The following is a 25,817-nucleotide window of genomic DNA, read 5'->3' as shown; positions in this document are numbered from 1 at the left end:
CTACTCATACAATATACTTCTGGCAATTTCATGGATAATTTATTAAAATTTTCAATGCTCCCAAAAGAATAAACATCTGAAAAACAAAGAAAAAAACAGAAATGGTATTTACATAGCTTCAATAATCTTCTGTTTGTGAGATATTAGAGGGAATAACAGAAGAACTTTATGATATGCAAGAGAAATGGGGAAAAAAGAAGGGAAGGATATCATGCTCAGGTAAGAGAATTACCCCTAAGCACTGCTGAAGTGCATGACCATACCTTAGATATGCAAATAAGTGCCATTTTCAGGGTTGATTAATTTATAAACATGGTGCAAATGTTCTGATAAGTTAAATAAAATGTGCATAAGAGACTTATGGTAAATGAAAATATTTAAATCAGAATTCATATTTCACTTCTATTTGCCAAAATACTTAAAACAGATATTAATTTCCCCAATTTTAAAATCTATTGAATACAATACGACATCAAGCAAGGCAATGTGTAAAACAATGTTAGGGAGAACACGAGGAATTTACTGAACCAAATGTGAAAGAATTTGCATTAAGAGATGATTAATTTTACTTTTATCAAAGGAATACATATAAACAATGTGCAATGACATTGCTGTATAAATGTTTTCATTTCCAAGTTTTGTCAGCTGTGAAAAGCTTCATTAAAAGAATGTGCTCACTCTTAAAATGCAACTATTTTAGTGCTGAGAAAGGACATAAAGGTGACAGCAACTTTCAAGGACTTACTTGTAAGGAATACAAGTAAGTAATCAACAATAACTTAATGGGTAAATAACTTTTAAGATGAACAAGCACTATTATTCAATCAGAGTATTTTTTATTATAAATTTAATTTTCAGTTCCTAGGAAAGTCCCACCCCCTGCCCCATTCAATAAATTTCTACTTTACCTTCACTGCCTTAGCTGTTTCCAGGGATTGTTCAGGAGGAATTCCTACTTCTCGTTCTCTCAATAACTGCTGAATAAAATATGTTATATCTCTCCCAGCAATTGGAATGTGCTTGATACAGCTGCCAATAACATACCCTTCAGCCTAGGAGTAATAAAAAAAAAGTCAGTTCAAATTAAAATCAATATTTATTAGGCACCCATTAGGTGCAGGGTCTGGTGACACGAACTGGGGAAAACAAAGACAAAAATCGTACCCCTTGAGGACTATATAGTCCAATGAGAGGTAAAGTATAAGGAAAATCAAAATACATGACATTATAACACAAAGGCATTACGTCAATGCAAAACAAACTGCTACATAAGGAGAAGAGTAGTTATTAACAGAAAAGATCTGGGAGGTGGTGGCGTTAGACTAGGGCTTTAAAGGATGGGTACAAATTTCTATTAACAATTTAAAGGCAAAGTTAATTGGATTCAGTATGTAACTACTGGAATTCCATCTATGCACTCTCTAAATCTCAGAAAAATATTCCTTCTTTTTTTAAAATTACAACATTCTTCATTAACTACCTCTAACAGTAGTAGTAATACTGAAAATTAAGACAGTGCAGAATGAAATTTTCCTACATAGATAATTAACTACTATTTTTAAGTTTTTCTTCCATTAATATGTGCAGAATTTACAACTATACCTCAATTACTCAAGAATGAAAGCAACGAAGTTGAAAGAATGCATGTTCAGCATAACTAAACTTAAGAATAGCCTACATACTATCAAATTGTACACTTTAAAAAGCTCTTAGAATGAATATGCAGTATTAGTATTAGAATATAAAGCATTAGTATTAGAAAACAAAGTATTAGAAGCACTAATACTTTTTTATTCAACCAAAGGCAAAATGATTTGACTTTTTAAACTGACTTTTTTTAAAAAGCTGGTCCAGAATAAACTAAACTTTTCTCAAAACAATAGAAGCAGTTTCACTCTATCTGTAATGTCATGCAGAATGAGACCAACTCTACTTCCAACTCCAAATTGCCAGGAATATTAAAATTTGCCCAGCTTATTAAATCAATAGTAAAACAAATATTTAAAGGAACAAATAAAAAGCATATAAGATTATCTATCAATCTGTGTGAGACAATCTTAAACTTTGAAGTATTTATTGAAATTATGATTGTTTCAAGTAACGCATTAATATAATTTTCCTATCTGACTTTTTTCACCTCATAAAACGCATCAATGCTATATATTTGTCTGAACAAATAGCTGCATCATGCATGCTATGCCTTAGGGAGATGGGAGGCCTGGTAGTTTTGCGGTACCAGCCTGTAGATATCAGAATTTTTTTGTTGTATCAAATCATAAACATCATTAACCATCCAACACCAAATTTTGACCACATTGCAGTTTTAATCTCAACTTTTACCTTCTATCTACATGGTTTTGCTTTTTCTTGTATTTTCTCTAGAACTGTCTTGACTGAAAATAATTCTGTTTACTGCTGGTTCTTCCTCAAATCAACAAATCACTGTTATGATCTTATTTTTGAAAACTGGAGTTTACAGCCTATGGAACACTTTTTAGAATGTTTTTAAATGCCTCAAAGGCAGAGAATTACATAGAATTGTTCCAAACTGCTGGCAATTCTATTCACTTACAAGTTAATGCACATCCTATAGATGATAATCATTGGACCAAATTAGCCTCTTATGAACATCATTTTAAAATTCTGATAGTAATTACCAATGATAGTAACCATCTGGATATGATTCTTAAGTCACAGGTTGTATTTATACAGAATCTTGACTTGATATGCAAAATATTTTACATACATTCCATTTTAACCTCCCATAACAACCCAGTGAGATAGAGACTCTTGCTACCTTCATTTTACAAACAAGAAAACTAAGGCTCAAAGAAGTTAAGTAGCTAGTAGCTAGAAAATTACTAGCTAGTGATTGTCTAAGACAGGATCTGAATCTGGATTCCCCTAACTCATTGCCTAACACCCTATCTGGTTTGCTTCATTACTTACTTACATTTTGGAATACAACATTTAAAAAGCATTATCTTAGGAACATTTATTAAAACAGCACTATTAAAAATATAAATGAGGATAATGAAGCAATAAAATCTCAAAATGTAAATGGGAAAATGAAGCAGTAATCTCTCAATACTCAAATGTATCTGTGATTTCTTGATTTTGGAGTTCCCTCCAATAATGAAGATCACAACTCATTCATGTCTCCCCATCTTCTCTGCTATATAGTATTATCAATAAAAATGTTAGTAGTGAAAAAGTGGGCCTTTGCTTTCATGAGAAGCTTGGAGAGGCAGCATAAAACTTTCAAATTTCCAGAAAGTAATTCAGCCCACTTTCTGACTTCTTTTCAACTGTGGGCATAGTTCAAGGTCCAAACTATATAGTGTCTATCTAAGTGAATGATGCTATCTGGGCAAGAAATATTCTACTTGGTCTTTCCTAGATGAATGTATAGGTGAAACTCCTTTGAGCGATGATCTCTTCAAGAATGTTCTGCAATATTTGCAACTATGCCCAAGGGGCTACAAAAATATGCACACCCTTTGACCCAACAATACCACTTCTAGGACTGTATCTCCAAGAGATCATAAAAATGGGAAAGGGTCCCACATGTACAAAAATATTTATAGTAGCTCTCTTTGTGGAAATCAAAGGGATACCCATCAATAGGGGAATGGCTGAATAAATTGTGGTATGCATGTAATGGAATACTATTGTGCTATAAGGAAAGATGAATAGGAGGACTTCAGAGAGTCCTGGAACTGATGCTGAGTGAAAGGAGCAGAACCAGGAGAACTCTGTACACAGCAACAACCACAGTGTGCGAGGAATTTTTCTGGTAGACTTTAGTACTTCATTGCAATGCAAGGAGTTAAATAATTCCCAATGGTCTCCTAAGGGAAAATGCCTTCCACATCCAGGGAAAGAACTATGGAATTCAAACGCAGAATGAAACAGATCATTTTCTTTTGTATTATGTTTTGGTTTGTTTTATGATTTCTCCCATTCACTTTAATTCTTCTATGCAACATGACTAAGATGAAAATGTATTTAATCGGAATGTATGTTTAGAACCTATATAAAACTGCATGCGGTCTCAGGGAGGGACTGAGGAGGTAGAGGAGGGAGGGAGGGGAAAAATCTAAGATATATGGAAGTGATTGCAGAACACTGAAAACAAAAAAAAAAGAATGTTCTGCAATGCCTTGGAACTTGATGCAATTGATACAATGTCTTCCACAAATAGGTGTATCTGGAGAAATTTAGCATCCACAAATAATCCCTTCTCAATCCAGAATCTGCACTAGATTTTCCACCATCACAGTGGCAAATACCTTTAATGTGCACACATCTGTTTTATATCTTACCTGATGTTTATAATCAGGTAATTCATCAAACAGTAAAAGTCATCTAAGGAATCCTCAATGATCTTGATGTATGAATAGAAAATAAAGAGCCTCTATCAAATCAAATGCTTGATTTTTTTGTAATCAACAATAAGCCCAATGAGATCTCATATTCTCTACAACTTTTCAGTTAATTGTGACAAGGTAAAGATTTGGTCTACTGTTGACTGTAACTAGAAAAAGCCTGTTCCATCCTTACTAAGAATAAACTCACTGAAGATTCCCTCAGATCATGAATAGATGACACAAATATTTTTTACAGACAGGAGAGTAGGCAGGACTTACTGATGTGCTTTTGGTCATCTTTTTCAGCAACAATAATGTCCCAGATTTTTTTTCCACATCGGTAGAATATTCCCCACATTCAGATACCTTGGATATCTGTCTCTCAGTGCCCCCACAATTGTATTTTAACTGTTTCTTTAAAAGATGACTTCAATTGCATAAAAATATTAAAAATTTAAAGGTCCTTATGAAGCTCAGTGATTTTCGGTAGACATTTTAAATCCACTTGGTACAACAGAAAGCAATGTAATTTACCATTAAGCACTGGAAACTCAATGGTTTAATAAACTATCATAACTATGTTACTTCAATAAAAAACAAATCACTATAAAACTCACTTACATTGATATGCTTAATATTAATTGTAAAATAGCCTTTGGTTCTTTAAATTGCTAAATTATGAATGGAAAGTCATCAAATCGTTATAAAAAAATCTAAAAACAAAAACTAATTTTTTGTTGATTAAGATATGAAACTACATATTCCAGCTGCACATTTTGCAATGTTATTGTCTAAAAGTAATGCCTTCTTACAACAAGAGTGAGGTATTTTTTAAAAACACATATTGGCATTTTTATCTGAATACAGCCGTAACTGAAAAAAAATTTTCAAGTAATTATAGTAACTAAAGAAGGAACATTTAGGGATCTTAATAAAGTCGATATATTCTAAATATACCAGGCTTTTGCTTATGCCAAGTGGCTTTTTTAAACTAATATTCTTATTCAATATTTTAAAAACAACCTTACCACTGGAATGACATGAGTGACACCATCTCCACTGTCTATAACTGTACCAGTCAGTGTCCGCTCTCCTACTTGTCTTGATGTCCAAGATGCAGCTAAAGCAAGGACAGCCTTGAAGAAAAAAAAAGAAAAAGTGAGAAATCTCAAAAGGCATACTACTTTTATTTACTTTATAATCTCAAAAGCAAAATCTTCCAAAAATGAGAAAATTCAAAATTGCTCATTATTTTCATTTCAATAAAGGAATTTTCATTCACACAATCTTACCAATTTCTCTACTTAAAAAAAAGTAAACAATTACTTTTAAAATGCAGAGATTTCTCATGAAATATTACATCCAAAAGAAGCTAGACTTTTTCAAAATATTTAGACGGGTTATACTTACAAAAATATGGTGACAGGAACTCAGACAACTATGTGAATTATTCAGGTCATAAATGTTCTAATTAATTGGCCATTCCCTTATAGAAAGATCAACTTAAAAATAGACTTACATACTTTACAAAGTTCTATTACAAAGGCCCTTTGAGGGAAGGAGGAACTGTTTCTTGGGAAGTGATTATATACAAGAAAAACGTAACAATTTTTAAAAAACAGTAAAATTAATGGTTATTAGGCAAGGAAACTCCCCTGCATGTCTCAAAATTATCACTGTGGCCAACTTACCCTTTTTTTTCCCTTGAGAAAGGATATGGGAGAGCTAATACTAAAATGAGGTTCATATAAAATTCAATCTGGGAAATGTATGTAGATATTACTTAATTTTTAAATTTTCACAATTTATTTACAATAATTTTGTGGGAAGTTAATTCACAACAGCTTTGTGGGAAAAACACAAAGAAAACACTTGAATAAGCCTATATCAAATGTGCAATGCTATTAAAAGTTAGCATCTACTTAAATGTTTTATTCACTTGCAAAATGTTAGTTGAAAGAGATGGGAAGATATCCTCTATTTCAATCCCTACATTTAGGTAGAACCACCCCAAAAAAAAATTATTACAGATGGTTGGAGACCTATTCTTCTTTAAAAATCTCAAATGAAAGATTACTTATGTTTCCATATTAATCAGTTCCTGGTCCATAAACTACACTGTAAAGTTACTAAAGTTCCTTTCTCGTTCAATTGTAGTCATGGGATGCATTTGTAAATGTTTAAAAAGTCTTTTTTCACATGTATGACATTCATACATTTTCAACTAGAAGGGGATGATGCTATTTCTTTATATTCCAAGTGCTTATATTTTGGACTCGTGAGAGTCCAAAAGTTTTTGTTACCTAAATGACCTTCACCATAAAGATGCTAGGTGATAAAAGTTAATAAACATTATGCTATCATTAAGAGTCAAAAGGACACCAAATTATCAAGGGGAAAGGTGCTCAATTTTGTGAGTATAAAAATTAAATGGACATTTTCATTTTAGATCAACCAGAAATAACAAGAAATAGACCTTAAAAGATCGCTTTTAATTTGAATAACAAATATATTTTTCTACTGACACATTAACATTATTCTGTCTTGTCGCCTTCAACACAATTATAGTTGAACCAAAAGGCAATGGAGTGATGGATGTGATGGGAAAAGAATAAACATTTATTAAGCACTTACTTTGTGCCAGGTACCATCCTAAGAATTTTACAAAGTTTCTCATTTGATCCTTGCAAAAACCCTGTGAAGCAAGTGCTATTATTTTCCCCATTTTACAGTTGAGGAAACTGGGGCCAAAAAAAAGTTACATGACTTGGCAAGACACAGCGATTAAGTTTCTGAGGCTAGATTTTGAATCAGGTCTTCCAGTCTCCAGGACCAGAGCTCTATCCATTTTATATATTATTATTATTATTATTACATATATTATATCCTAGCTATAGAAGGGAATCAAATTTTCAACAATGACTTTAACCCAAAAAGAAGCATAAAAGTTATTCAGGTAATGTATGAAAGGAAAAGGAAGTGACTTTTCATGCGGTTCATCAGGTGGACAGCTAAGTAACCCAGATAAAAAGACTTATGGGGAAGGCCTTCAGCCTTCTGGGAGGGCATAATGGAGAGGATTTATAGAAGAACACAAATTGTACAACAAATATATAGGAAAAGAAAGCATGAATGAATTGAGATCTACACCAATGGAACAACTTCTAGGACCTAATGGTAAATATAACACTTTTAAGCAAAAACTCTGAAATAGCCAATAGATAAATTTTCTAAATTGGCAAAACAAAAAAATTTATAAAACAATGAACAGTATACTATATACATTATAAAGATAAGAGACAGTAATAGTTATAACTTAAAGTTCACAAAGGACACTATGCTCAGAACTAATTAATATCTATTATGAATCTATTCTTTGCTATGAAAAGTATAGGGAAAATGGCATTCCAAAAATAAGATTTTAAATGTTCAAAATTTTAATTCTTAAGATTCAGGTTGAGAAATGTAAGTACATGCTTACCTGTACAGCTATGTATAGGCCTGGAACATTAAAGGATTCAAACATAATTTCAGCTGTATATTCCCTGTTTTCTGGTGTATTTAGAGGAGGTTCAGTCTATTAGATGAAGAGTATGTTAAAATAAGCCAAATAAAAAAAAAATGTAAGTCTCATTAATGAAGAAATCTCTTCTTAAGCAAATAAATACAAAAGAGAAAGAATTCATTATTTTGCACAAAACATCACTGACTTTAATTTAATTAACTGAATTTAATTAACTTCAACTATCTCATAGAGTCATGGAACAGAATATTCTAATTACCCAAATATACCCATTAACAGAGTTACCATATATAATATGCATGAATTGAAACTTTTTAAATCCTTGGAATTCAATTAGATATGCTTATTACAAATAATGATAAAGGTAATAGCATCTAACACACTGATATATCACTTCGTTGAATACAGGTTACAAGGAAAATGCACTTATGAGCTAAAAAATCTATATAATGTGAGTTATTCACTCAGAAAACATTTAAGTGCTTCATATGTTCAAGCCACCGTGCTTGGCACTGAGTGAGATAAAGATAAATAAGACACACTCACTGCAGAAAGCTTATAATCTAGTATTTAGGTGGTAAGACAAGAACATACATAACTAAAATACAAAACAGAATCTAAGATTCTATGAACATTCACAGAAGTTAAGACAAGGGTAAGGTAAGAAGGTGAGGGAATAATAGAAGACTTAAAAGGAGGAGAGAGTTTTTCAACTGGGCCTTAAAAGAATGAATTTCAACAGCTGAATACAAAAAACAGGAGAGAAGTCATGGGAGAGCAACTAGAATGGAAGTAGTAGAAATGATGAACAGATGAGTAGATATGATGCAAGAAAGTGCAGTGGTAAAAAGACAAAATTTTTTAGCAAATGAATATGAGAGACTTAGGAAAAAGAAGTCAAGAATTATTAATGTTCATGCACTACAAAAGTCTTACTGTTATTATGACCTCATAATAAAATAATTTTTAAGTACCTAAATTAGTGCTTTATTGTAATCCTCTTCTTGTGATCCAAAATATCAGACTGACCTATAGGTGAGTCTACCTTAATGTATCTTAGGGCCAACATAAACTGAATGTTACTCTGACAGAAGCAATACAAAAAAACCCAATGTATTTTGAAAAGTAACTAATAAAAACTTTGTGAAATCTTTTCTAAAGTGTACTCAACAAAAGTGTTATTTGAACTCACCAAAAGAAAATAATGATCTTCAGGTTCTGCCCTTAGGTATTTAAAGATCACTTGTTCCATAAATCTCTCCATCAAGTCCCAATCTTCAACTATACCATGGCGGATCGGCCACTGTTAATTAAATAAACAAAATAAAATATTGCTCTAATTTTAAAATAGTACCAAACAATTTTAAAAGAATAAAAAATTCATTCAATTTAACTCTTATCAACAAGAAATAATAATACACAATAATACTCAGTTACAAAATTGTATTTAGGTATCATTCATCCATTTAATAAATTAATTCTAAAAAACTACTATGCACAGTACACTCTGATGTTAGATAACATGAAAGATCATAAACCAAAGATACTTCTGCAAAACCATGAAGTATGAGCTTCAAGAAAGCAGGAACTCTGTTTTACAGCTTTAAAAAGAGCCCAACAGCATTTAATATGTACAGTAATTACTGAAAATATTTTTTTTGAAGCAACAAATGACTAGTAAGCTGTGGTCATGATTCACTGTTCATTCACTGTTATTCATTCCATTATATCTATCCTCCATGTTTTCTCCAACTCTCAACTCCTAAAACCATTTCCTGGAGTTAACACTTCACAGTTCATTTTTTCCTAAGTATTTTTAAAATTATTTTCCCTACTTTGTTTAATACTCACACATAACATATTTTATAATTAGATACCTTCAGGAAAAAAAATGCTTTTCTAGCTTATCAATCTTTTAAAAAATAGCATTTTTTAAAGTTGTATGAATATTCCATTCAACTCAAAAACCATTTATTAAAGTATTTACTAGTTCTAGACACTATGAATTGAAATAGATTAAAATAGAAAAATTAAATAGTCTCTGTCCTTGAAGGGTTTTCATTCTCTTAGGAGATATGACACAGTACATATAAGTAAATATAAAGTAATTTAAGAGAAGACAGAGAAGCAAGACGGGATTAGCCTACACACAGGAAGGCAGCACTTTTGAGGCAACAAAAGATTTAGAGAAATGCACATATTTTGAAGCAGAAGGAACCTTAGATGTCACCTAGTATAAACTCTTCATCCTACAGAAGAGGAAACTAAGTATCAGAAAAGTTAAAGACAACCAAGGCATTTAAGACTTAACAGGCAGAAAGTGACAGAGAAACGATTCATGAGGGTAGAAAACAAATATTCTTAGAAATACTATGAAATTTTTAAACGAAACTTCTCATTTATCTTGACTAACCACAGAATCATACCTTTGTTGCATAAGTTGGCTTTTCTATTGCTTCATCTCCAATGAAGAAGTCTAAATCGTCAACACCCTTCATCACCCTCCTTTGTGCTTGATCTCCTACTTTTGCAGATTCCTTGATAGCAATACCTTTAAAAAGGAACACAGGTGCTCAGACATTTTAGAGGTTAGTATTCCTCAAACTTCACTTACACAACATCTTTCATCTCTCTCATCTTGGATATATATCAAAGACAATTTTTCATTTTATCATAAACACTCATATCTGACACCACATATGAAACTTTAAACAGATAAGTAATGCCATGAAAAAAAACTTTAAATGTGATAAAAAGCTAAAATTGTATTATGCAGAAAGAATATCTTTAAGTATTTCAATAACCATGAGATTTATTTCAATTTTAAATAGCAAACATTATCACCACCTCAAAAGTCATCTGGAACTCAGAAACAAAAAGGTGACAAAAAAGAACTACAGAGGAAATACAAAAATATTTTCCTCTTGAAACTTTTCTATCCTATAATTTTGTGCTACAAAATAATAAACCAATGATTTAATCTAAAAATACTCATAGGATTTAGTTTTAAATCTCATCTTTTAAAAAATCAAGTCATTTTTCAAAACCAACAATAATTCTCAAACTATTTAGCAAATTTAACATATCGCATCACAGCTAAAACTTACTTAAATTATGAAATTTCTGAATCCTTCAAGTTTTAAAAAGTTCTTCATTCAAAATAGTCCTTATCTGAATGTATTTAGGATGATCTGTCATTCAACTGTAGTACCATCATTTTTAATAGTTATATTCTTAGTAAGTTGGGCAGAGAATACTGAAAGAGAAAAATTCTATATCCACAGTCAGCCTCTTTTAACTTTTTTATTAACACCTGACTCTTAGAATTAGGAAATTTTGTAAATCAGAAGGGGATCATATGTCCAAGATTCCCTATAAACTTGTCCAAAAATTTGCCCAAATTGCTAAGTATTTAGAAGGCTAACAGAAAAGCAATTATCTAGAATTTATTTCAGTATATTTTTATGTTGTTTGCCGATATATATGTAAAAAGAAATATCACAAATGCATACTCCAGGTCTAGAGTTTCCAGAAAATATGGCAATTCATGAAGATAGGTTAAAAATTGGATTCGGAGTAACATATCTTTTAAGTCCATTCTTACTAAACCAATAGTATATAGCAAAATAGAGGTACTATATGACCTGAGAATAAAACCTTAACTCATGAGGGCAGAAATGGTGAAAATTATGTAATTAGTAGGCTTTTGAAAGCTATACACAAAATTGTCAGAGTATTTACTCAAAAATGTCATGCAATTTTATATACTTTATCATGTGGATAGAAGCTAAAAACTATACCAAAAACTGCTAACTGTATAAAAATTAAAAATTGAGAATGCCATTTAAAACTCAAAAAGCAATTTATCATCTAAGTCCTAGTACTTTCATACCCCATATAAGAAAATAGGGCTCTAAGAGATTGGCATTATTAACAAAATCGTGTAGCAACAAGACTTAGCTTACCAATACTTTCTGCGTATAATTTTCAAGAATAGGGAAGGGGAATAGGGAATAAACAACACGGTGCCAATCTTATTACCAAATATAATAACCAACCCCTTCTACTACAGTCTTGTAAGCCCTTAAACTGTGTATAATTTTTTTGATTTTAATCCCCAGTAAAAATTTTTAAGACGACAGAAACCGGAAAATTTTTGTAAGTCATAATTATCCTCTAGAATTCCCTATACTCCTGCGGGAACTCCAGTGGTTTATGAAGATTTGTACCATCAGTTAACATGCTCAACATCCTCACAAGCAAAAATATTTCTAATTCATAGTGGCATCTAAATGGCTCAAAATAAGGTAAGCTATTCAAAGTATTACTAACAGGCTTTCCAATTTAAATACTTACTGTGATTAAATGATGAAAATAACTGTAAATACCATAGAGTGATTATAACACTTTGTCAGTAGTCTCAGAACTAGTTTGGTGAGAAAGACTTAAAAATTCAATCGTTACTTGCAGCAAATAAACTATAGCTATTTCAGATCCTCATAAAAAACAAAAGAATAAAATTCAAGTCTGGACTTTGATATGAAATGAAGCAGCAAGAACCCATAAGACTAGAAATAGAATGCAAAAATCTACAAGGTTACTTTTATGTAGCTTTCTAACAAATTAAGCCTTCAAAATCCTAAAAGGTAGAAGCATATCCAATTCCACTGTTAGGAACAAAAACAGGAATCCCATGGAGATTTTAGTATTACAGGATTTACAGTTCAAAGGAACCTCAGATCTTCCAGTCTTATCCAATTTAAGAGCTAAGGAAACAGCGGTCCAGAGAAGTTAAGTGATTTGCCAAAGGTTACATGGGCAAAAGGAGCTACACTCTTCCTGTAAAGCATTTATAATTATCACATTAAACTCAATGGATCATAGACTAGGACTTGGAAAAACCTTTAAAGGCCATCTAGCCTAATACCCTCAGTTAAGGAAAGTGAGGCACCCAGAGATTAGCTGCTTTGCCCAAGTCACATGGACAACCCATGGAAGAGATTACAACCTAATTTTCTAATTTCAATCCTATGCTATTGCGTCTACATCAAATGTCACAAAAAACCATACAAGATTACATACATGGCATTATGGCCTATTTTGCAGAATAAAAAAAGCACAATTAGAAATAAAAAACACATAAATTTTGTCAAAGTCTCCTCTAAGCAGTCATACGTATATAGCTCAAGACATTCAACAACATAAATGCAATCTATCACAAAATTAAAAGATAATATAATACATAAAAGTAAAAACAAAGAAAGCCAGGGCATCTTTTGTTAAAATTTCTTAAGGTCTGACACCAGTGAAGCACAGAGATAGTTCTAGAAAACAGTATTAGCATCAAAAATAGACTAGTTGCAAAGGAAGTTTTATTATCATTCAGTCTACAACCATTGCAGCTAGGTGGGGCAGTAGATAGAACGCTGGGCTTGTCGTCAGAAGACTGATCTTGAGTTCAAATCTGGCCTCAGACATTTACTAGATGTATGGACATTTACTAGCCCTGGGCAAGGCACTTAACCCTGCTTGTCTCAGTTTCCTCCTCTATAAAATGAGCTGTAGAAGGAAATGGCAAACCACTCTAGTATCTTTCTAAGAAAACCTCAAATGGGTTCAATGAAGAGTTGGACACAAATCGTAACACAGAACTATCTTTGGGGCAGCTAGGTGGTGTCGTGGATAGAACACTGGGTTAAGATTAGGAAGATTCATCTTCATGAGTTCAAATCTGGTCTCAGACACTTACTAGCCATGTGAACCTGGGCAAGTCACCTAACTGTTTGCCTCAGTTCCTCATTTACAAAATGAGATGGAGAAGGAAATGGCAAATCACTTCAGTATCTCTGCCAAGAAAACCCCAAATGAGGTCACAAAGAGTTGTACCCGACTAAAAAACAACTCAGAAAACAACTACAAGCATCATTAAGCTTAAAAGCCATCGTTAAGATTAATCGGCATTATTAAGCCTAAGAGTCATTGTTAAGATTAAATGGCAACATATTGTTCAATATTAAACAATAACATTTCATCACCATAATGGCCCTGGTATACAAACTATCAAAACTCAAGGAATGCTTGTTGCAGCACTGCTTCATAAGGCTGTAAGAGAGAATGTAAGAAAGCAGAACAGCTTACAACAGAGGTGCTACAAACACAAAAGAGATAAACAACAAATATTTTTTACAGACATGCTGATATATAACTTAAAATAATCAGCAAAAACCTGCAGTAATAAAAAATTATCAACTGATAATGAAATGGGTTACCTCATTTTGAACTAAATGGAGCCTAAAATGAGAGATATGGGAACAATAACTGATACAAATCCTGCAAAAAAGTGGTTACCTAATCATAAACCAAAGGACAGTCTTCCATGTATCTCTAATGGAATCAGCTACTCATACCCATGAACAGCAATGTCAACAGCCCTGGAGGAAGACAATCCAAATAGTTTTCTTTAAGGAGGTGTTTTCTTTTTTTTAATTTGGTCTGTTTCTTCTTTTACAACATGATTAATTTGGACTACACATATATAACCTATATCAAATTGCTTACCATTTTAAGGGAGGAGGTGAGGGAAACAGAGAAAATCTGGAACTCAAAATTTTAAAAAATTTGTCTTTATATGTAAGTGGGGAAAAAAATATTATTTAAAAATAAAAACAAAAAAGAGGTGGGCAGGGAAAGGAAAAGGGGGAGATATTTTGTCTAATATTTTCTAACAACTAATAATCCCATCCTTTTTTCTTTTAGAAGAACCTCAGTTCTAAATATAATTTAATGCTAAAAGTATTATTGGTAGTGAGTAGTAATTCCTTTATTCAGTCTTAGAAGTTGGCACACCTCAAATATGGCAAACTATATGCCCATTATTTTGGCAGAATTATTTACTAATTAGAAGTTTACAGCAAGCAGGAGCAATATTAAATCTGCTTATGCGTTCATTTGAGGCAGTACTTACATGAGGGGATGATAAACTGTGGTTCTGTATTTCCAGCATATCCAAGTTTTGTATACCTGAAAAAGAAATAGCATTCTGTAAAACCCTTCATTAGCATGTGAAACTAATTCACTACAATAATGAAATTTAATAGTCATTTCTCCTGGGAAAAGAAATCTATATAATGATATGTACTATAAAATGTGAGAAAAATATCATTTTTAAAAATTTGTACCTTGTTGTAGTGGATTTATCTTCCTAAATGTCAAAAAAGGACTTTTGAGTATTACAATTTAAAAATATAAAAGCTGATGTTTAATAAGCAGCATGTTTTGAAACTGTATGCCTAAGGTTAGAATTGTCAATGTCTCATGAATCCATCCAGGATGGTGTGTGCTGGGAAGAGGGGAGGCTATTCTTCTTAACCGCCTCCCCCCTCCCTATCCAGAATCCATTGGGAAATGTCAAGTAGCAGAAAGAGCCTCTACCATAAGGGTGGGTCTACCTTCTTGTACTCCTCCTTTGCCCCCAAACTCCATTTTTTTTCTTATAAGATGGAGAACAACCAGGCCTTACGATCTGTCTTATCACTGCCTCTTAAAATCATCCAAACCTTATCATCTGTCCTGCCTCAGTACCCTGAACTACCCTGGCACTATCATTTTGATTACTTACATTACATAACCTAAGGTCTTTGGAGCCTTTCAATGCACCAAGAAACTGAACTTTCTTTTTTTATCTGCCCCAATAGCACTGTGACCTCCTTGAGAGCAGGAATTATCTTGCTTTTCTACAAGCTCCCCAGAACTTAACACAGTGCCTGAAAGTAAGTGTTTGATAAATGCTTTTTCACTCACTCATAGATAAAACAGATTTTCACCTGATCCTGAAAAAGTTGATGCAATCTTATGAGGCAGTAAAAACAAGTTTATCTGGGGAGGAGGGGTTAGGGTGCAGGGAATGTTAGAATCCAATTAAATACAAACATCTATTAATAAGTACTTTCAATGTATATACAAGGCACTAGAGATACAAGGATTACAAAACAAAGTTCCTGCCCTTAGTGAGGTTATATTCATACTGAGGGATGTGAGACAGTTTTGGGAGAGGGCAGCAATCTATCCACCAGGCTACCTAGCTGACATCATCACAGTGCCTCATCAAATCAGAATTACCCTAAATGTCTCTTTTTCAAAGTACCCATCCCTCCTTTTTTAAGTTATCCTGTGTACCACTGTTACTAAACTGTAAGCTTCATGAGTACACAGGAGTTGTATTATATATCAGTATTTTATATTTTTATATCAATATATTCTATGTCAACATTCTTCTGGTGATACTGTATGTGTAAGCTTTGAAATACCAAAACTTCCAAATTAAAGTTTCAAATCACCTAAATAGCAGAGAAGTACATGGTGGTTTTAAGTAGCCAGAATCATATTACCAACAAAAAACTCCAAAAGACAGTCATACTACCAAAAAAAAAGACAGAGAAGTCACATGATATGAGCAAAGCAATGGTCAGACCCTAAACAACATGCCCAAATCTAGAGATGTCCAACATACCAAATGGATCCCCAATGGTGATTTATGAGAAAGTATGGGCAAGATTCAAATAGGTGAGACATAAATTTTACCATAGCAAAGGCAATTATACTCATGACATCACAAATCAAAGATACTTCAAAGTATTCTCTCTAGCAACTGTAACAGTGTTTTGTATAGGGTAAGAGCTTGATGAATGCTTGTTGAGTGAATGAATGTTAAATTTTCCTATAACACTGTAAGGGACTCTAACCCATTCAAAATCCTGCAATAGCTCCCTACGGGCAAAAGTCATTAGTTTAGTATTCAAAGAAATCTATAATCTGGCCTCTCTCTTTCCCACCTTGTCTCCTACTATTGCTCTGTGCTACCCTTTTGCTCTAACTAAAACATTATACTCACTTTTTTTTTTTTATTTTTTTTAATTAAATTTATTTATTTAACTTTTAACATTCATTTTCACAAAATTTTGGGTTACAAATTTTCTCCCCTTTTATCCCCCCCCCCCCCAAACACCAAGCATTCTAACTGTCCCTATGACCAATCTGCTCTCTCTTCTATCATCCCCCTCTGCCCTTGTCTCCATCTTCTCCTTTGTCCTGTAGGGCCAGATAGCTTTCTATATCCCTTTACCTGTATTTCTTATTTCCTAGTGGCAAGAACATTACTCGACAGTTGATCCTAACACTTTGAGTTCCACCTTCTTTACCTCCCTCCCTCTCCACCCCTTCCCTTTGGAAAGCAAGCAATTCAATATAGGCCAAATCTGTGTAGTTTTGCAAATGACTTCCATACTAGTTGTGTTGTATAGGACTAACTATATTTCCCTCCATCCTATCCTGTCCCCCATTACTTCTATTCGCTTTTAATCCTATCCCTCCCCATGAGTGTCGACCTCGAATTGCACTCTCCTCCCCATGCCCTCCCTTCTATCATCCCCCCCACCCTGCTTGTCCCCTTATCCCCCACTTTCCTGTATTGTGAGATAGGTTTTCCTACCAAAATGAGTGTGCATTCTATTCTTTCCTTTAGTGGAATGTGATGAGAGTAGACTTCATGTTTTTCTCTCACCTCCCCTCTTTATCCCTCCACTAATGAGTCTTTTGCTTGCCTCTTTTATGAGAGATAATTTGCCCCATTCAATTTCTCCCTTTCTCCTCCCAATATATTTCTCTCTCACTGCTTGATTTCATTTTTTTTTTTAAGATATGATCCCATCCTCTTCAATTCACTCTGTGCACTGTCTCTATGTATGTGTGCGTCTGTGCATGTGTGTGTGTGTAATCCCACCCAGTACCCAGATACTGAAATGTTTCAAGAGTTACAAATATTGTCTTTCCATGTAGGAATGTAAACAGTTCAGCTTTAGTAAGTCCCTTATGACTTCTCTTTGCTGTTCACCTTTTCATGGTTCTCTTCATTCTTGTGTTTGAAAGTCAAATTTTCTTTTCAGCTCTGGTCTTTTCATCAAGAAAATTTGAAAATCCTCTATTTCATTGAAAGACCAATTTTTCCCCTGAAGTATTATACTCAGTTTTGCTGGGTAGGTGACTCTTGGTTTTAGTCCTAGTTCCTTTGACTTCTGGAATATCCTATTCCATGCCCTTCGATTCTTTAATGTAGAGGCTGCTAGATCTTGTGTTATCCTGATTATATTTCCACAATACTTGAATTGTTTCTTTCTAGCTGCTTGCAATATTTTCTCCTTGACCTGGGAACTCTGGAATTTGGCCACAATGTTCCTAGGAGTTTCTCTTTTTGGATCTCTTTCAGGTGGTGTTCTGTGGATTCCTTGAATATTTATTTTGCCCTCTGGTTCTAGAATCTCAGGGCAGTTTTCCTAGATAATTTCACGAAACATGATGTCTAGGCTCTTCTTTTGATCATGGCTTTCAGGTAGTCCCATAATTTTTAAATTGTCTCTCCTGGATCTATTTTCCAGGTCTGTTGTTTTTCCAATGAGATATTTCACATTATCTTCCATTTTTCCATTCTTCTCTCTTTGTTCTGTGATATCTTGCTTTCTCATAAAGTCATTAGCCTCCATCTGTGCCATTTTAATTTTGAAAGAACTATTTTCTTCAGTGAGCTTTTGAATTTCCTTTTCCATTTGGCTAATTCTGCTTTTGAAAGCATTCTTCTCCTCATTGGCTTCTTGAACCCTTTTGCCAATTGAGTTAGGCTAGTTTTCAAGGTGTTAATTTCTTCAACATTTTTTTGGGTCTCCTTTAGCAGGGAGCTGATCTGCTTTTCATGCTTTTCTTTCATCTCTCTCATTTCTCTTCCCAGTTTTTCCTCCACCTCTCTAACTTGATTTTCAAAATTCTTTTTGAGCTCTTCCATGGCCTGAGCCCATTGGGTGGGCTGGGACACAGAAGCCTTGATTTCTGTGTCTTTGCCTGATGGTAAGCATTGTTCTTCCTCATCAGAAAGGAAGGGAGGAAATGTCTGTTCTCCAAGAAAGTAACCTTCTATTGTCTTCTTTTCCCTTTTCTGGGCATTTTCCCAGCCAGTGACTTGACCTCTGAATATTCTCCTCACACCCACCTTGCCTCCTGATCCTCCCAGCCAGCGTTTGGGGTCTGAGATTCAAATGCTGCTTCCAGCCTTAGGGCTTTTGGCGGGGGCAGGGCTGCTATTCAGTGTGAGATTAAGTTCAGGTGGTCAGGTCAGGGCAGGGCAGCCTCTCAGGCTCAGTTCCCTCAGGGGGTTTATGCACAGACCTTCCACAATGGATTCAGGCTCCTGCCCGCTTGGGGAGCCCTGGTCTGCAGCCACCTCTCAGCTTCTACCTCCCGGGGGGGCCTGAATTATGGGGGCACCCCCCTCCCTTCTCAACCCACCAAAGAGACTCTCTCACCGACCCCCGTCACCTGTGGGTGGAGGGACTTGTGCGGCCGCTGGTGATCCCGTCCCTGAAGCCTGGTCGGATCTGTTTCTCTCGGTGCCGCGGCCGCGGCCGCAGCAGATCTGGGCTGGGCTCCGCGTCTGCAGCGCGACGGACCTTTTGCAGAGGTTTGCAGGTCCCTCTGTGGGTGGAGGGACCCGCGTGGCCACTGGAGATCCCGTCCCTGAAGCCCGCTCAGATCTTTTCCTCTTGGTGCCGCGGCCGCGGCAGGGCTGCACTCAGCTCCCAGTCCCAGCGCCCGGTCCGCAGCGCGAAGGACACCCCGCGAGAGGTTTATAGGTTTCTCCAGAACAGAAATCTCCCTCGCTCCAATGTTTCGTGGCCTCTGGGTGCAGAATTCGCCGTGAGTTACTTCCTTGTAGCCATTCTATGTGTTGTGGGTTCGGAGCTATGTGTATGTGCGTCTTTCTACTCCGCCATCTTGGCTCCGCCCCCCCATACTCACTTTCCAAAAACATGATGAAATGAACTGGAAAACTATGTTGTATTTTTTTTGTTTCATTTTCTCCATTTGGAATTAAGTTCTACTCTTCCTTAAAAGGACCACAGGATTTACTGAACCATATATTTAGAACTAGAGGAGACATTAGAGACTATATTCCAAGCTTTCACTTTATGAATAAACTAAGGCTCAAGAATTGAAGTGACTTACTCAAGGCCACATTGTCTCAGAGGCAGGTTTAAACTCAGGCCTCTTCATTCCAATCTAGTCAGTCCACATTTATTAAGCATCTATGTGGCAGGCACTGTGCTAAGTGCTGGGCATACAAAGGAAGGCAATCAGCCAGGCCCTGGTCTCCAGAAGCTCACAATCTTAATGAAGGAGAAAACGTGCAAACAACTATGTATAAAACTATATATAGCACAAATTGGAAATAATCAAAAGAAGGAAGTCCCTGGAATTAGGATTAGGAGAGGCTTCCTATATATAGAAGGTGGGATTTTAGCTGAGACTTGAAAGTCGGAGAAACCAGGAGACTAAGATAAAGGACAGCATTACAGGTCTGGGGGAGTGGGGGGAGTGTGGCAAGGGAAGGACTGGGGGGAGAAAGGACATGTAAGAGTAGGAAGTAGGAAGAAGTCAAGTTATGAAGGGCTTTAAACACCAAACCGGATTTTATATTTGATTCTGGAGGTGATAGGGAGCCACCGCAATTTGCTGAATTGGTGGGGTTACATGATCAGACCTATGCTTTAGGAAGATCACTAGAGCTGCTAAGTGCAGGATGTTAGTAAAGCGGGGAGAGACTTGCAGCAGGCAGACCAAAAAGCAGACTATTCCAACAGTACAGAAGTCAGCTATGAAGGCCCTCACTAGTGTATTAGCAATTTCAGAGGAGAGAAAGGAGCATATGAAAAAGACGTTAGTTACAAAGGTATAAAAATCAACAGATCTTGGCAAGAGACTGGATACTGGGGTGCTGAGAGAATGAAGAGTAAAAGATGAACCCTAGGTTGCCAGCCTGGAGGACTGGGATGACAGTTTAATTGAGAATTTTGAAAGACAAGGACGAGTTTGGGTAAAAAGACAAAGTAAGCTTTGGACAAGCTGAACTAGAGATATCCAGAAGACACCCAGTTGAGACGTCTAACAGGCAGCTGGAGATGTAAGATTGGAAGTCATCAGAGTTTGGGCTGGATAAAGTGATTTGAGAATCATCAGCAGAGAAATGATAACTGAATCTACAGGAACTGATGGAGATAACTAAGTGAAACTGAATACAGGGAGACTAAAAGATCCTAGGACAAAGCTTTGACATTCATAGTTAGTAAAAGTGACCTGGATGAAGATTCAGCAAAACAGAGAAGACATGATCAGGCAGATAGGAAGAGAACCGAAGAGTGGTGTCCCAACCACCAGAAAGATGGAGTATCAAGAAAAGAATTAATGATAGTGGCAAAGGCTTGCAGAGAAGTCAAGACAGATGAGAGTTGAGAAAAGGCCATTAGATTTGTCAATTCAGAGATCCTTTAAGAAATACAGGTAATGGGGTATAGAAATCTATCTTGCCCTACAAGAGAAAAGATGGGGATAAGGGAACAGGGGGGTGTTATGGAAGGAAAGGCAGACTGGGGGAAGGGGTAATCAGAATGCATGGTGTTTTTGGGGTGGGGAGAGATGGGGAGAAAATTTGCAACTCCAAATCTTGTGGAAATGAATGTTGAAAACTAAAAATAAACTTTAAAAAAAAAAAGAGATCCTTAGTTGTACCTTTTCCACTGTGCCATGGTTCTTCTCAAATGGAGACTAAGTCCCACTGACCCTATCTCTTCTCCACCAATGTACAATTTATATTACAGGAAAATATTAAAGGGTAATGTATACTATTTATTTTCATATATCGAAACTAGACCTAAGGTTCCTAAGGGCAGGAAACCATCTATTTGAAAACTGATCAAAATAAGAATTTCTTAGAAATAATAGGTGCTCAGTGAATGGGCTGTTTGTTTTGACATTTTTAAGATGATCCTATGGACTATTTTTTTTATTCAAATTAGTGAGTGGTTGAGGGAATTACCAAGAGAATCAACAGATGATAAATGAAAATTCACACTTTTGGGTTTGGAGGTGTCAGGGGAAGTTATGGGAGTCAAAAAACAAATATTCCACATTAAAAATTCAGTATTATAATGCAGGGTATTAATACAGTAGCATTTTTAATATATATATATAAAATGACCTCTCATAAAAATTAGAGCTTAAAAAGACCTAAGAAGTCATCTAAACTAAGCACCTTGCTCCATCCTTAGAACGTAAAATTACAAACAGCTATTTTTATTCTTTTTTGTTCCCAATAGAAAACCTATCGAAAATTATTTTAAAAACATGAGTATAAAATAGAATCAAACATTTCATCTGAATGAGAAAAGTAGTCTAAGCTAGATTTTAGTTTAGAAAAATACATTTAACCAGAATTTAATGTGGTTGTTATTATGCTAATACAAAAGACAAAGACAGAAACATAAATTTTATAGTTTCATGGCCACAAATCCGTTTTGTAAATAAGATTTTCAAACCTGGAAGCTATTCTAAGCTATAATTTCAACTAGAAAAATTCTCCAGTTTACAAAGCTTCAAATAGTATCATTCTCACAAAGAAAAATTAAGGTATGCTTTTAAGCTCTATAAAATTTTGCTGGTCAGAAACACAGAGAAGCACAATTAAAATAATGTCAACAATTCCCCAAATGAGATATATGCTAATCTTCATGAATACAGAAAGTTTCCCTCACCTGGAAATTCCCTCTACACAGGACCAGTTTATACCCTATCCTATTCCCCACTAAGGGGCAGCTAGGTGGTGCAGTGGATAGAGCACCAGTGCAGGAGTCAGGAAGACCTGAGTTCAAATCTCACCTCAGACACTTTGACACTCACTAGCTGTGTGACCTTGGGCAAATCACTTAACCCCTATTGCCTCATCTGGGTCATCTCCAGTCATCCTGATGAACATCTGGTCACTGGATTCAGATGGCTCTGGAGAAGAAGTGAGGCTGGTGACCTGCACAGCCCTCCCTCACTCAAAACAAAGTCAAGTGCAAGTCATGTCATCATTTCTCTGATGACATGGTCTTCTTCAGCAACGAAGGATGAACACACATTCCCCACTACAGTCAGAGTCTCAATTTTATGTAAACAAGCAGCTGAAAAGCATAGTCCCAATTTATATAAAAAGGAAAGATAATGAACTCTGTAAATGATTTTGATTGATTCCTGGCACAATTCTAGAATGTAATATTAAAGTGATAGTAAACATATAGAACGGGAAATAGTAATGACAGACAGCAGGGCTCTATCAAGAATAACTCACACCAGATTAACTTCATTTCATTTTATGACAGGGTTATTAGGTTATCAGGTTTACCTAGATCTTAGCAAAGCATGTGACAAAACTCTCATGCTATTCTTGTGGGAAAAAATGGAGAAAAGGGGGATGTATTATAATACAAATAGGTAAGTTCAGAAGTGCTTGAATAGCAGGATTACAAATTAGAAACGAGTCTCCAGGGGACTGCCCTAAATAGTCATAGATGTTATGCTTATGAACTCTGTGGATTACACAAAGCTAGGACAGTTAATATACTTGGTGACAAGATTATGAAGTATCATGATCGGCAAAAACATAGGCCAAATCTATTAAACTTAATAGGGATAAATATAAAGTCTTACACTTGAGTTCAAGAAATCAATTTCATAAATATGAGATGAGCGAAGTTTGACAGCATAAATATGAGAGAGCAGTTTGTCTGAAAAAGACCTGGAGGCTTTAGTGAACTATGCGTTCAATGAGTCAATAGTGTGATGAAGCAGGCAAGAAAAAGAATGCTCTAGGTTGAATTAAGATAATGCCTAGGACTAAGGGACAATTAACAGTCCTGTTGTACTTTGCCCTAGTCAGATCTGGATCAGAATGTTATGTTCAGTTCTGGGAATCACATTTTAGGCTAAGATATCAATAAGTCTGAGAATATCTAAAGGACAGCAACCCAGAAAGTGAGAAGCCTTAAGTTCAGGCCACATGAGAATAAAGGATATAAAAATAACATATTTGAAGGAAGAGAAGATTTGGGTAGAATACATAGCCATCTGTCTACAAATATCTGAAGGGCAATCAGGAAGAAGAGGGATTAGACTTGTTCTGTTTGTATTCAGAGGCAGGATTAGGTGCAATGGATAGAAAATGACAAGAATAAATTTGAGCTTGACCTAAGGAAAAACTTCCTACAAAAAGTGTTCCAAAAGTAGAAGGGCTGTCACAAGAAGCAGCAGGTTATCTTCTTACTTGGAAGGCTTCAAACAAAAGCTACATGACCACTTATTGGCATGTAGGGATTCATGACAACTCCCCCCCCGACCCCCAAAAAAAAACCTGACAGTTTTTTTGAAAAGTCATCATGCTTTCTCTAAATAATAGATTTAGGAAACTTCTCAAAAATCTGCGTACAAAGACAGCAAAAGCACATGTTTCTTGTACATATACATTAAACTGCTGTTGAAAAGGCCAAGCTTCAGGACAGGTTACATCTTGAATTTAGGGGAGGAAAAAAGAAAGCATGAATTTGTAGTGCTTTTAAACTTATATAAAGTCACTCTGTAGTCTAGAAAGGGTAGACTCTGAGGGCAGGGAGACCACTTAGAAAAGTATTACAACAGTACAAGTAAAAAATAATAAAGGCCTGAACTAACAAAGGTGGTTACAGTGGGAATGTAAAGGAGAATACTACTGGAGAAATAATACAGAACTAGAATTGACAAGACTTGGCCACAGAAAGGGTATGATGAATGATGAGAGTACAGTGAAGAGTCAATAATGACTATCAAAGTCTGGGGCCTAAGTGACTAGGAAATAAAAGAGTGGAACCATCCTCTTGCACAGACAGAGATAAACAAGAACATAAATACTACATAGAAAGATTACCAAGTTCCATATTCAACTTTTCACCATTAAAAAGTTCCTCTCAAATAGTTTCCTAATCAAAATATATGCTAAGCAATTCTTTTCTACTTTTCTGTGATCAGTATATACTTTTTTATATCCATGAATGAAAGAGAATCTTTTGTTCACTGACACAAATATTTAAACACAACTTGCTAAATGGTGAAGCGATACCAAAGAAATATGAAAAATGCAGTTTCTGATTTCCCCAGTACTTGTAATCTAGTTGTAGTATGCAATTGCTAACGGGAAAAAAGGAAAAATATACTTGTGATATAAGATATACCATCCAGAATATATAATGTCATAAAACTCAACATTTAACATAAAAACTCTTACATTTGCTTTAAGTGACAAAATGAGTTACAGAGTTAATAAGTAAAATTGGAGTTCAGAGAACTGATGAAAGTAACTGGAAAAGACCTCAAGGAAAAAGTATGATGAGCAGAGACTTGAAAAAGATAGGATTTAGAGAGGAGTAAGGAAAAGAGGAAGAGAGCCTACTGAATACATTTCTCCTTGGCACACTGTTGTCCAGTCAGAGAAAGCAGCAGAAAAAAAAAGGCTTGGAATGATCAAGGTATATTTAGAGATAAAGAAAATTCCAGATAGGGAAATGGAGGCTGAATTTGTTGAAGACTAGGGAGATAAAGTTGAATCTTCGATCATTTTCACTTTTTACAAATGGCAAGCAAACTGGCAGTCTACAGTAAAGAACATAGGTGAATACCAGGCTGTGGATACTATAAAATCCCTAACTTTAAGCTCATTTGTATCACACCATAGGAAGGGTGTTAGTGAGTGCGTACCATGCAGTGCTAAATTATCAAAAGATTTAAATTCATTGAAAGAAGTACCTGCTATCTATTAAAAGACTGGGGGGGTGGGGAGCCGGGGGGGGGGGGGGGGGGGGGCCGAGTCAAGATGGTGGAGTAAAAACAGAGACTTCCCTGAGTTCTTCCCCAGAGCCCTCCAAATACCTATAAAAAATGGCACTAAACAAATTCTAGAGCTACAGAACCCACAAACTGACAGAGTGAAACAAATCCCCAGCCCAAGACAACCTGGAAACTCCACAGGAAGGGTCTTT

The 25,817-nt window shown here is 35.2% G+C and overlaps 1 protein-coding gene and 1 long non-coding RNA gene across 3 annotated transcripts in view; one reads left to right on the top strand and one right to left on the bottom strand.

The window, feature by feature from the left end:
- Positions 1 to 25,817, bottom strand: part of ACTR3 (actin related protein 3) — a 64,387-nt gene that overhangs the window by 13,354 nt on the left and 25,216 nt on the right. The window contains 6 exon segments of the mRNA XM_072613291.1: positions 909 to 1,052; positions 5,399 to 5,506; positions 7,852 to 7,947; positions 9,086 to 9,196; positions 10,320 to 10,444; positions 14,858 to 14,913. Coding sequence (XP_072469392.1) covers positions 909 to 1,052; positions 5,399 to 5,506; positions 7,852 to 7,947; positions 9,086 to 9,196; positions 10,320 to 10,444; positions 14,858 to 14,913 — 640 coding nt within the window.
- The window catches only part of LOC140506278 (uncharacterized), a 52,706-nt gene continuing 27,024 nt past the window's right edge, over positions 136 to 25,817 (top strand). The window contains exon 1 of one of the 2 annotated variants that reach the window (XR_011967844.1): positions 136 to 219. This is a non-coding gene — a long non-coding RNA (uncharacterized lncRNA). Of the gene's footprint in view, positions 220 to 15,585; positions 15,663 to 25,817 lie in introns of those variants that run through there. The other variant, XR_011967845.1, reaches the window with a different exon arrangement.

Source organism: Notamacropus eugenii, chromosome 5 (assembly GCF_028372415.1).
Source record: "Notamacropus eugenii isolate mMacEug1 chromosome 5, mMacEug1.pri_v2, whole genome shotgun sequence".
In the NCBI taxonomy this organism is placed as follows: domain Eukaryota; kingdom Metazoa; phylum Chordata; class Mammalia; order Diprotodontia; family Macropodidae; genus Notamacropus; species Notamacropus eugenii.
Note: the sequence above shows the minus strand (reverse complement) of the source record. Positions and strands in the feature narration are given on the sequence as shown.